The sequence below is a fragment of the Notamacropus eugenii genome, chromosome 1, assembly GCF_028372415.1.
Source record: "Notamacropus eugenii isolate mMacEug1 chromosome 1, mMacEug1.pri_v2, whole genome shotgun sequence".
NCBI classification, from domain to species: domain Eukaryota; kingdom Metazoa; phylum Chordata; class Mammalia; order Diprotodontia; family Macropodidae; genus Notamacropus; species Notamacropus eugenii.
In genome coordinates this window covers 420,452,493-420,466,290 of record NC_092872.1, presented here as the reverse complement: position 1 = coordinate 420,466,290, position 13,798 = coordinate 420,452,493, and the positions used below count along the sequence as shown (strand labels likewise).

At 42.2% G+C, this 13,798-nt stretch overlaps 1 protein-coding gene across 1 annotated transcript; it reads right to left on the bottom strand.

The window, feature by feature from the left end:
- Positions 1–927: 927 nt before the first annotated feature.
- RAB5IF (RAB5 interacting factor) lies at positions 928–13,798 on the bottom strand. The gene is made up of 4 exons (XM_072631430.1): positions 13,440–13,798; positions 7,970–8,073; positions 3,477–3,606; positions 928–1,492 (listed from the first exon to the last, which is right to left on the bottom strand). Exons 1-4 carry the CDS (start codon positions 13,551–13,553, stop codon positions 1,451–1,453), a joined length of 390 nt encoding a protein of 129 aa, XP_072487531.1. The 5' UTR covers positions 13,554–13,798; the 3' UTR covers positions 928–1,450.

The following is a 13,798-nucleotide window of genomic DNA, read 5'->3' as shown; positions in this document are numbered from 1 at the left end:
CAGATGACTCCAATGTTGTCATTCAATAATTCTCCTTCGATCTCCTTGTGGGGCGTGGGCCCTCCCCATCCTGGGTGAAATGAGTAGCCAGTTCTCCACAGGGTTCCAGGCTTAGGATAAGTCTGAATAAGCCAAGAAGGCTGCCTGCGAATCAAACTGGTCCCAATATAATGGTAACAACCTTCAGCTTTCTAGATCTGTAACTTTCATTCCCCCAAAAAGAGCCAGTCCTATTCTTTTGCAGATGGCTCCCTTCCATGTCCTCCCTGCCTAAGCTACTCCATCTGTGGCCTGTTCCTGCCTTTTTTTTGGTCATTGTCCCCTCTCTGTGACTCATCTATCATTTCTTTCTCCTCTGGGATGCTTTCTATCAGTGTTCCCCGAGCTGGAGGAACTGGTGGTGATCACATCACCAGCCTCAGGGACAGGCTCTTCCGCCATCTTGTGGGCAGAAATGCAATTGCTAGCATCTAAACCTTCATTAAGGTCACTGACTACCTGAAGAACCTCATATCCTAAAGGCAGGAACGCAGTGTCTCATGAATTTTCTTCTACTCAAAGCTTGACCCAGGGCTCACATTAAGAATGTATTAAGTGAGAAAAATGCTGGCCCAGGAGGCAAGCAAATTTGGTTCCAATTCTGCTTCTTCCACTAAGTGGCTACACAGCCTTAAGCAAGTCACTTGTCTAAATTTCAGTTTCTTCCTGTGTAAAATGAAGGGGCTGGATAACACAGTGCCTAAATTCCCACTACATAACCCTTATGAGGGAAGAGAGACTAGCCAGCCTAGCCCTGGCTGTGTGCCAAGAGTGAAGAGGAAGGCCTGAGTCAAGGTAGGTGCTGGGCAACCCTGCAGACACAAAGCAAACCCTTCTGGAAGAGCTACATCGGTAGCTCCTCAAACTTTCAATCAAAGGCTTAGGAGATCTGTTAATAAGATCTGATTTATTCAAGTTATCTTAAAACATTCTACAATGGAAACTATTATTAGACATGTACTGTATTACAAACCTCTCACATTCTGCCATGCTTTGTCCAAGAACAACTCAAAACACCGTAAAATGCCATTGATAGCTTTAAAATTGTGTGCCTGATAGACAGCCGAGGAAGACGAGACAATTCAACGTTTCATTCAGATCCTAAGGTAAATGGAATTACTAGATCCATTCAGCCAACACGAATTAGTGATGGGTAGTCAATAAAGGCATGGAAAATGGTCGTGATGGAACAGTTCAGTAATGTTTTCAAAATAGGGATGGCTTGTTTAAAAGTTCCAAGACACGACACTGGTATAAAACACTGGTGACCAACACACTGATTCTCAGTTTGGGAGAATGGGGCATCACAGCCTCCTTGTGGCTGAAATGCCCCTGACCACTGGCACATTTCTGGCCTGTGATTAGAATGTCCTTTTGAATGACAGGGCTAGAAGGTGTGGGCTGTAGCCTGTCAATCGTAGTGGATAGCAGTGTAAAAGATGATCCAAACAACCTAAAGGAGACACAAGGAGCAGAAATTAATCCCACAAGGCAATCTTGAGGAAGTTTCCAGAAATGGTGGTGAGCAGGCTATATGTAGTCTCCCAGTTCCCTGTAGAGTCAATGGACCAGAGTAAGGAAAACTCCCTCCTAGGCTGCTTCTCTTGGGATCAAAGGGAACCTGACTCTCAGGCCCTAATGTCTCTTAACTGGTTAAGTGGAACAGTTCTGCCACACAAATCAAGTTACTGAAAGAAGCTATTTGTAATAAGGTCCTATTGTGTTTAAAACATTATCATACCAAATCATAACCTTCTTAGGGATGACTCAAGCCTAGGCTATCCTACCTGGGATAAAGTTTAGAGAAGTGAGGATGTTGCTTTTGAGCCACACTACTCCTAAGTGACTAGGAAAGAAACTAAACAAAGGTCCTCAGGACTCCAAAATCAGCATACTCTTTCCACTCAAGTTAGGATATTTTAAGTGTATAAGAGAATTATGGATATGATGCCCTAAAAAAGGAATGTATCAATTCTGACAGTGGGATACAGAGAAAAGAGCACTGGATTTAGAGTGCAAGGGCCTGGATTCAAATCCTACTCCTGTTGCTTACTCCCTGTGTGGCTTTAGACAAGTAACTTGAGTTCTCTGGGCCTTGTGTTTAGACCAGATGATTCAGCCCTAAGTCTATGAATCTATAATGAGTTTTTAAAGAAATTATCTCTATTAGATCTCCATCAAATGTGCTAATGATGCAAATATTCCCCAAACTTCCAATTCCCAATTCTGTACATGATTGAACCATAGAAATTGGAAAGGACTCGAATCTAGCCTCCTCTGGTAATTCTTTCTTTCAGATTTGCCTCTTAACCATACTGTGCTCACACAAATTTAAAAAATTATAAGCAGCTGATACAGTGTCAATCAGCAAAGAGAAGCCACTTGGGATCAAGGAGTTGTGGCAGATTATCTACCATAAGCATTGTTCCTGATAGATGATTAGGTGCTATTGGTGTAGTCAGAGAATCACAGGTGTCAGCTAACATTTTACAACAGGAGGTCAACATAACTAATGGAGACCATCTCCAGAAGCTAGCACCTGGAATCCTGCAGACTAAGGGAGAAGGAAGCAACCCTCAAATCTAAGCTGAATCAAGCTCATGCCACCAGTATGTGTGAGAGCCAAGACTTGAACCTGAAGATAAGACTTAACAGAGAATAAGAGGCACCTATGAGAATCTGAAATGGGTGGAAATCCTTGAGAAAACGATATGTCTCCCTTTATATCTGTACCCCAGTACTTAAACTACTATGTGCATAGAAAACAATTAATTGTAAACAGCTCTTTGAGATGGTACAATTTGGAGTAAGCCGGTCTATATGATGTAGCTCCCAATCTAGTTGGATGTGGTACCATCTAGTGTTTAGAGAAGATGATGTTTCTGCTGTTCTCTATTCTGGTCAAACCACATCTGAAGCATACTGTTTATAAAGATCGACATAGACAAGCTGAAGTTATGCCCAGGGGAGGATGAATTAGATAAAGAGAACGGATAGGGCCATGTCATTAGAATCAATTCTGGTTGTTCAGTCAGATGAATTTAGGGGAGACAGATCAAGGTCTTCAGATACTTTAAAGGAAGAGAGATTAATCAGCGTTGTTCTTCTTAGTCCTGGAGGACAAAACTAGGACTAATGGGTAAGTTACAGAAAGGCCGACTTCAGCCTAGTATATGGAGAAAATAGGAATATCAGAGCTGCTTAACAATGGAATGGACTAATGGGCTCTCTTCTAAGCTAGTGAGTTCCCTGGGAAGTGTTTAAGGAGAAGGTGGTCTGGCTATTTTGCCAACAACTCCTCTTAAAGAGTTTTATCCATCAGGAAGACACTGTTGGTCTAGGTGACCCTAGAGATTGTTTCCAAACCTGAAAATGAAAGACTCTAATTTATCGAAATAATCAAAATCGACCACCATATGAAGAAAGAAAATGATTACCATAAACAGTGCAAAAGACGTCATAAAACCTTCTTTTGTGAGCTCCCACGTCCCACCATAATCTTCCTCATCAATTTGTTGGAAGCTGCTGAAGTAGAGGTACAAGATTCCAGCATTGATCAGGCAGAATCTGAAAAGAGAAGACCCATTAAGCCTCACCACAAATTCAGAAAATTAAGAACATGCCACAAGACCTACAGTAAAAAACAGCTCTCTTTGTCCCCAAATTAGAGATGGCCTTTACAACAACTTCAAAAAATCCTAAGCTTTTTCAAAGTGCCTACAAGACCTTCAACAGCCAAGAGGGTGCCACCTGAGGTATAAGCCAAGAAGGTCAACGCTTGGTAAGATTGTGGGATTTTACTCACAGAATAAACAAGAGTAAAACATCCCCTACTAGTTTTTACCACTTTCACCCCTGGGGACAAATACAAAGAGCACGAGTTCTACACTATAAATCTTGGCACTGCTAAAAAGGGCTGATCTTTTCCTTACAAGTGTTGGTAAGAGAATGGCCTGATTCTTTTAGAACTTTCCTTGTTGCTCAGCAGCCGCAGGAAAGTGCCCATGGAACCATCCTAGCCCCTGACCCCACCTCTTAGTTCATCTCTCAGAATGATTGATGGAAGTAGTCTCTCAGAAGGGCAGTCCAATGCCCTCACCCAGACAAACACGAGGCACCAATGTTAGGTTTTCTGCAGACTGTGACAAAGCCACCAAATGCTCACGTGTCCTATGTCATTTCTACTGAAAAAAGAAACTAGAGACTACTTAGACAGCAGGGTCAAGCCATGATCCCTGCATCCAAAGTGACTCTAGCTTAGCTTTAAGGTTCCTGGCCCATTCCAGGAACTGATATTCAAGTCTTCCTTATTTTCCTTAAGTGGAAAATGGGAGAGATCATCCAATCAATCAACAAATGGTTATTGAAAGTAGTCTAATTCTTTTGTAATCTCCCTAGCTGCTTTAGCAACAGTAAAAAAAATCTACCCAAAAGCACTTCAGGTAATTATTATGTGTTAGGTCCTATGCCAGCTATGTTGTGGGGAATACACAGAAAATGACATTGTTTCTGCCCTCAAGGAGCTAAGTCTATATGGAGACAGGGCTAAATACATAAAAGTGCTAAATAATGAAACAAGGCAAGGATTCCTGGGAGAGAAAGTGGGAAGAAGGAACCACTCATGAAGGAAGGACAAAGGACAATTCCAGTGAGCATGAAAACACAATAATAAACCTAGCATGTTCAAGAGACAGTAAGGAGGCTCCGGCCTTGGAATGAGTTTTGACCGGTCAGTTTTTAAGAACAACCATTATAACAACAAAACCAAGCCCCAGTGCAGAGCTGACAGAGCGAGAGAGTGGCCTAGCAGTGATCACTAGACTAAATCTCTCAATTCTGGGAATGGGCTAGATCTAAAGAGTGCATGCACAGTCCCCCCAGTGTAGCAGGATTACCTACTCAGCTCCTGAAGGGAGCTGAGATGATTAAATATTTTCACTTAAACATTTTAATGATGTGATGGATAAGAAATACCAGGAGATGATGACCTGAAAGGCAACTTTTATGAGCTCAACCCTCCCCTTAACCCTGAATTAAGCCAGTTGAAGAGATGAAATGACAGGCAGGAACTAAAAGCCAAGCAAGTATGACAAGCCTGCTCAGACTGAGGGAAAAAATATTGCTTTTAACCATCCCACATTCCCTATAGCTTTTCCTGAGAATATTAAACAAGGTGTCAACCAAGGGAATGAAAGAATCTATTCTGGAGGCAAGTCAGCGCCCTGTAAGAATAATATACTGGCAGAATAGTAAGGACGCCAAGACTCAAGGTAAGGCTATGTTGAGGTAAAACAACACCATAATATCTTGTTGGGTCTAAACGAAGCCAAGAACAGGCCTATTTTCTACACAGCTTATTCTTTCCACTCATTACAGCTGTTTCTTATCATTTGTTTCAAAGAAAAAGTAATTGTTCTAGTAGCTGAACTCATCTGATAAGACATAAAGAACACTGGAATCATTAAACATAAGAAATCAAGGTTTAAGTCCTCTACCTTGTTACCTATGAGACTTTGGGAAAAATACTTAATGTCTTGGTGGTCTCAGTTTGCTCACCTGTCAAATAGTAATGCCTGGTCAATAACAGCAATTATAAGTTCACATTAATATAGCCCTTTATGTTTGCAAAGTGCTTTTTGCATACATTAATTAATTTGGTTCTCACAGCAGCGGGGCAAGGACTATTATCCCTATTGTACAGATAAGGAAACAAATTCAAAGGTCACACAACAGAAATCAGTAAAGACAAGACAAACCTAGGTTGTAAGGATATGAGATAATGTAATGTGCCTGTCAGTTGGAAAGTGCTACATAAATATCTGGTGACATTTTAAAACAGAATCTGGATTAACACCAGAGTTATCTCCTTTCCTAGAGATCTGACCTCACACAGCTAAAGATCAGCCACTTCCTCTGGTTCTGAGATTCTTTCCTCCTCTCTTCCAAGACTGGGCTCAGGGCCAATTCACTGCTCATTAGCATTTTCACTCATCTAGTTTTGCTTTCTCTCTCTCAGAAAGCCTAAATGGGGCAAGGAGACTGAAAGTGAGGGTTTGGAGTACTGGAAGAGTTAATTTGTACCTTTCATATTTTTTAAATAATATTCTTACTTTAATACCACCCTCAAATGCAAAGATGCCGTACATTTTCTGGTAACATGAGTTACCAAGCAGTATGGCATGGGAAATGACTCAGGTCCAAGTGCTGCCTCTCTGATCCTGGGAAGCTCCTGAGCTTATCCTCAGGCAACTCTCTAAGACTACAAATGGCAGAGTAGTTGTAGTTGGCCTCGGTAGATAGAATTTCTTCCCTGAGGTTTCTCTACACCAATGAAGTCACAAATCCAAATCCAAAAATAAAATGCTAGTTCTGGGTAGCAACAGTCAATGTAACGAAGTCTAGAGCAAGATCAGGCACATGGTATATGCTGAGGAAACACTTGCTCTAAAAAGAACGCAAGTAAAGCCAGGTCCCAGATCAACAAGTCCTCATGACAGAAAACACCCTTTTTTGAGGGAGAGGGAACATTTGAGGTTTTTCTTCTATTCATCTCCTACTGTGATATCTCATCCTGGCATGGAAATGCCCTGGGTCCTTGAAGGAAATGAGATATGCAATAGAGATAGAACTTGGACAAGTTCTACCGGGCTGGAAGGGTTTCCAGGAACAGAGCAGTAACACTGCACGTGTACTGTCTGGGACCTGACTAACTAGGCTGGATACAGGGCAATTCATTCTTCTGCCACTGCAACTGTTGGAAAACAATATACCAAGTCACTGAGGGTTTTTGATCTACATCACTGAGAAGGTAACAGATCCTTGACAAGTGATATAATGATGACATTTTGGGCTGGCAGAATCCTGGGACAGTGGAAATAACCACAAGAGAGTAAGTAGTCAGAAAGTCTGGGATCTAGGCCCAGATGCACCATGGAACTGGCCCTATGACCATGAGCCTCAGTTTCCTCATCTGAAAAATGTGAAAGATAACAATATCACAGGCCTGGTGTAAAGATCAAAAGAGTGAAAGGCCATGACAGTGCTTTGGAACCAACACATATTTTACCCCCACTTCCAAGCAATCAACTGGAATTGTTTTCAGCAGGACGTAGGAGGGCAAATGTGGGTCTGTATTACCTATGAAGTGAGAAAATGCAGGCATCTTTCAAAAGTGCCCTTGTCCTCAGGAACCCCTATCATTCTGATAAGATACTTCTTTAGTCTTATAGCCAGGTAGACATAGTCTTAGAAGCTCATGAATCAAGTGAGCCACTCACATTAGACCAGATTTATCGATGAGTCCTTCGAGAGGTAGAGGTTGTACCAGCAGAGCTGCCACTGACTCTTCTCCAGATAACAAGGGATGATACCACAGTAATACACCCTGAGGGCACAACTTCCTCTACCTTGAACTCCTTAAAGAGCAGGGGCCCAAAGGAAGACTGACTTGTCCAGAGTTGACACCATAGTAGCTCATATTTCTATAGGGTTTTAAAGTTGACAAACAGCTTTTCTTAAAACAGCCCTGTGAGATGAATAGTGCATTATTCCCATTTTATAGATAAAGTAAATGAGTCTTGAGAGGATGAGGAGTTTGCCTGTGATCACAGAGATACTGAACAGAAAAGCCAGGACTCAATCTCAGGTCTTTTAACTCTGCGTACTCTCCACTACACCACACCACTTCTTCTTTGTCTACTCAACAAATACTTTCAAACAGAATTTTGAAGCTTCTGAGAGCACAGCTCCCGGTAACAAGCACTTGCTTTAGTGCTCTATTTGGTGCTCATTCCTCTATACACTAAAGGCAAAGCATTACACGTGAAATAAAACAATTCTCTGAAGAATCAATGTCCTATGTTTCAGATAAAGGAAAGGGCTTTGTTTTACAGTAAGGGAGACTATGACATGTTGGAAGCTCATGACTTACACTGCTATTCCCACGAAGCCCTTCAGTGGCACCACTCCCCAAATGACGCCCAGGACAACTGCAATGATCTGTCGGAACCAGTAGATCACATCTAAAAACTCATCCTGTGGAAAAGGCAAATAGGTTGAATTAAAGCCTGAGCATGCTTGACCTGTAATAACTCAGGCAGGCAGCCTGGAAAGAATGCTGATTTCATGTGAGATGACCAGGCTTCCAATATTGCCTAGGCTGCTGGGTGACCTTAGGTACCTCTCTGAACCCCAGTGTCCTCATCTACAAAATAAGGAGGTTACTCTTTCCAAGTTCTAAGTCTACGATCCTATGACGATCACATGTCATAAAGCCTCCCTTTAAGGGTAGGATGGAACAAATCTTCAAACTTGAAAATATTGGATTGTATAACTGTTCCCAAGAGAGTTGATACAAATGAAAGCCAAAGAATCAAATTTTTTTAAGAAGCAGTTTGTTGAGACTGCTTATAAAGTTCACAAAAGGAATGGAGTGAATAGTCCTAATAGCCAAAGACAACTTTATATAGCACATGAGAACCATTTTTAAGGATATTAGTAATTTGGATTTCACAGATATATCTCATGCTGCTTCTAGTCTTTGTACATAAATCAGGAACTGAATGGGAAGACCTAGGCAGATTCAGTTCAATTCAACATTTATTATTTGTCTATGTGGAAAGTATTAGGCTGGGTACAAGGATGTCTGGCCCTCAAGGAGCTTACATTCCACTAGTGGAAGATAACTATACACAAGTTAATACAAAGTCATGTGCAAAATAATTTTGAGAGAGATAGTGTTAATGAGGAAGATAATCATAATCAGAAGATTATGAAAGGCCATGTGTAAGAGATGTTATCTGAGCTATGGTATGAAAGAAGCTAAAGATTCTATAAGGCAGAGGCAAGGAGGGAGTGCATTCCAGGTATGAGACATCACTTGTGTGAATTCAGGACACCCTTAAGGGGAAGAGCTAGCAGGAAAGTCTGGAGTGGAGTATGTATGAAGAGAGTAATTTTAAATAAAATCAGAAAAGTAGGTGGCAGTCAGATTGTGGAGAGCTTTAAAAGTCAGGCTGATTAGAGATTTATATATGTGCACACATGTACATACTCTTACCCCAGGGTGAGACAAGTTTCCCCCAACATCACACACACACACACACACACACACACATACACACACACACACACACACACACACACACACACAGTTATTTACTACATTTCTTTTGGAACCTTTATATGCAGTTTCAACATATTACCTCTTAAAAAAAAATTTCTCAATTACATGTAAAAAACAATTTTAAATTTGAGTTCCAAATTCTCTCCCTCCTTCTCCTTCCTCTTCCTTAAGAAGGCAAGCAATTTGCTATAGATTATATATGTGCAGTCAATGCAAAGAATATTTTCATATTATCCATGTTGTAAAAGAAAACAGACCAAAAAACCCAAGAAAAATAAAGTCAAAAAATAGTATGTTTTGATCTGCATTCAGACTGTATCAGTTCTTTCTCTGGAGGGGAATAGCATTTGTCATAACAGGTCCTTCAGAATTGTCTTGGATCATCGTTTTGCTGAGAACAGCTACATCATTCACAGCTGATCACTGTATAATATTGCTGCTACTGGCAATATATTGCTTTTTTACCAGTTTACCTGAAGCACTTTTATTTTTGCCTACACAATGACATATTGGGCATTACAATTCTCAACTCTTAGGGTGACTTACAAATTTTGGTATTCTACTGTCATGTGAGAACTTTAAGGCAACGTACAAAAATCTAAAATTAATTAGATGCACAAATTTACAGGATGTAAATGCCAACATTTTTGCAACACAAAGCTGAGTAACTTAGCCCCGTGACACTGGAGAAAACAGTAGATTAAGAAAAAAACAAAACTGGTTGCTAAGGCTTGGATTCAATATGAATTCCTGCTAGGATACTGGCAACACATTTAATAAACTTGCTGGCCTTAGGAGAGAAATTCAAAAGAAAAATACAAGTCATCTCTTGTAGATGTGGAAATCTGACCTTTATATACCTTGTACAGATATGAAGCTTTATAGAACTGTATAGCTGTTGAGTGTCAACCAGCAGGCTATTATACTGCCATCAAGTTAATTCTCTATAGAAGTTAATTCAGCCTTAGCTATCAAAATGACCTGTATCAGAGTTTAGATGAAAGATATGCACAAGGCAGGTTAAAATACACATCAAGGGAACAACTGTTAAATTTGAACAAGAGGTCAAATCAGTAACGGTTCAACAATATTAAAAGTACTGATATCAGATACAAACTTCCCCAAGTACAAGTTTCTTTTCAAAGAAGGCTTATTCCAATTTCTAGAAGCTACCATGAGGCATATATTTGCCAGGAGATAGTTTTACTTTGTGAATATTCATGCATCAAATGCTATGCATTTGCTAGCAATCCATTTAGAAGCATTTGTAATGGACAGTGGATAGGCCAGATTCATCATATTCCTGCTCATCAATCACTTCTTAAAAATTTACTCCTTTGGTGGTTTTCACTAATACCAAGTAACACTACAATCCCCAAATTTCCAAGTTTGAATATTTATCACCTCTCCTCCCCACTATGAGAGGTCCCAGGATATGATTATCATAGGATTTTAGATTTAGAGCTGGAAAGATTGCAATAAGAAGCCATCAGACATTTTTGAGCAGAGATATGAAATGATCAGATTTGAATTTTAGAAATTTCAATTTGACAGCAGGGAGAAAGTTGGATTGGAGAGGAAAGAGATTGGAAGCTGGGAGACCAATTAGAGGAGGCTAGTACAATAGTACAGATAAAGATCTAAACAAGGGATAAGCAGAGGAGATACTGTGAGGATTGACTGATAGGATTTGACAACTGACTGGATGGCTCCTTAGATGGAAGCTCTGCCTGGTACAACCCAGAATCATTCTCTCCCTAGGATGATCCAAACATATTAAAAGGACAGAAAGACACTGGAGGCAGATGCCAGAACTAACAAAAAAGGAATTCAACATATCTAATGATATGAAAAAGGAGAGTTCTGCTAGAAGTATATGAAAATTTCTAGTTTCTCATCTGTACTAAGGTCCAAAAGCCACTGTTTGCGCCAAGCAATCTAAAAGGTTGCCCAAGGCTATAAAAAGGAGGTTAAAAAAAAAAGTGGTTCCAGATTTTGCAATAAGGGGGCAGAATCCCACAAGTCAGACCAGAGGAAGGTCAAACTAACTGCCTGTCACCATATTTCTAATAATCAAGGCAAAGGCACAGAAATTCAGTGACCCTGAAACCTAAGCTAGTGGCCAGTATGCCTAGGGCTGTGGAGTCAAGTGAAACCTTGGACCAAAGATGGGAGAGGAACCTGACTTTATTGGTCTAGGAAAAATTAAGAAAATACGGATATAAAACTCAAAATGGCACAGCCCAGCCCTGAAAGTGCCAGACAAGAAATTAGCTTGATACATACCCCAACCCCAAACTTGCCAGCTTTGGGGAATGGAGAGAGAAATATTAATCCTAACCTCAACACACTAGACAGCTTATTCTCAATATTTTCTCTAGATACATAATATCGTTTTTTGATGCTCCACATAATTACAGCTATGTGGAAGGGGGTGGGGCAGAGTATTGTTAGAGGAAGGCATATAAAACACAGGGATCAGGGACACATCACAGATACAGCTACACTTTGGCTCTCAGTCCTCTGAGGGTCCCGTCCCCACCTCACACAAGCACATCCCTTTCCCAAAGTGACAGTAGCATTCCTCAAATATGCAAACACAAACACACACACACACACACCAAAATCATAAAATATTAGAGACTGAAAGGGCTCCTAAGAGATTATCTAATTCAGCCCCTGCACTTTATAGACTGGAAAACTGAAGTCCAGAAATAGCTATCTTTCAAGTCACTGACAAACAGGTCTAGAACCAAACTGTCCTGCCATCCACCCTAGCCCAGGAATCATTCCATTGCACTACACCATGCTACATCTCCTCTAGCTCCCTAGGCAATCCCTTTTCTCATATTCTCAATCTGCACCCCACACTCCCAAGTCTTCCTACACATACACTATCTTTTACACATTCCCAGACTCTAGGCATGACATAGCTCCTCATTGTCACAATACCAGGGTAAGAGTTTCCCTTCCTAGTTTTCTCTCCCTCGTAAACACAACTACTCATAATTGGCCTTCTATCTAATGCTTTGAAAGCTGATATAATTCTACCTCTCAAATGTCCAATCACATTCTCACCTAGATCTCACCTAGATTCTCCCAAGATCTCATACACAAGTCTCTTTCACTCATGTCCTCTTCTAGGATATTTTATTCAGTTATAGGTGGTACAGTTTAAAGGCACTGACAAACTAAAGTGTCCAGAGGAGAGGAACCACGATGATGAAGGGTCTCAAGTTCATGACATATGAGGGTGAACTGAAGGAACTAGGGATTTCTTTTTGTCTGAGGGAGAAGAAACTCAGGGAGCAAGATAGCTCTTTTCAAAAAAAGAGTTATTTTTTTGTTGCTCCCTTACTTGCCAAAGGGATGCAACCAGGAGCAGTAGCTGGAAATCCTAGGGAGACAACTTTATTCTTAATAATTTAATGATTAGTGGGTTCCACTGGTAGGGAAGGCGAGGTCTTCAAGCAGGGCGAGATGACAATTTGGTCCCTTCTAACTCTGAAAGTCTGTGATCAAGCTGACATATGCAAACATACTCACGTTTGCTTTGTCATGTAACAGGTAGTCTTCTCCCCTCCCTCATTCATACAACACATCACAGGATAAGAGATTCAGAGTCTGAAGCCACTGGGGGCTACCCCCTCATTTTAGAACGCACAGTCACCCTCCCCCTTCTCATCTCTTTCCAAAGCTACTCCCTTCCTAGCTGTGTGACCCTTGGCACGTCCTTATCATCTGCTTGTCTGTTTTCTCATCTGTGAAATGAGGGTAATGGCATCTACCTCTCAGGTGGTTATGTGGAGAAAATGAAATCATCTCAAGTGTTATATAAACATGAGCGACTATTAATCGCTAGCTATAATAACTCATCCAGAACACTTACTCAGTCAGCCTTACCTCATTTTGCAAATGGGGAAACTGAGGCCCTGAGAGGTGACGTGGCTTGTGCAATACGAATCTCACCCCCCACCCCCACTAAACATAAACAGAAATTCCCTCTACCTTCTCATCGGGGTGACAGGTCAGCTCACACACAAGCACACACACGCTTTCGAACTCTGCCCCCGTGGCAGGTCAGAGGGCACACGTAGGTGCACAATGCTCTCCCGCCCCCCACCGCACACGCACGTGGGCCCTTCCCTACCTCCGGAGGACTGGTCCCCCCACACCCCGACCCACACGCAGGCACCGGGGTGACAGACTCCTCGCTCACGCACACGCATTTTAGCCCGGTGTGACAGGTCGTCCCCCCGCACCCGCGGCCCCGCACCTTGTCCTCCCAGGCCGCGTCGCTCCGCAGCGCTTTGCTCCAGGCCGACCCCTTCGGGGCGCCGTTGGCCAGGTGCGGCTGCGGCGGCTCCTCCTTCCGCCTCCCGCCGCTCATCCTCCCTCAGTCCGTCCTTCTGTCAGTCCGTCCGTCCTTCCGTCCTACCGCTGGGCCGAGACTGGAGCCAGGGAGCAGAGCGTCCCTCTCACAACGCCCAAAAGCCTGCCCTGGGCCAGGCGGCTCCGGGTCCAGCCGCCCTTCAACTAAGCAGGCTGAGCGCGCGAGCTTCTCCGAGGTGGGGGGGTGGGGGGTGGGGGGTGAAGAGGGGGATCAAAAGCGAGGAGGGCGGGGAGCGGGCCCAG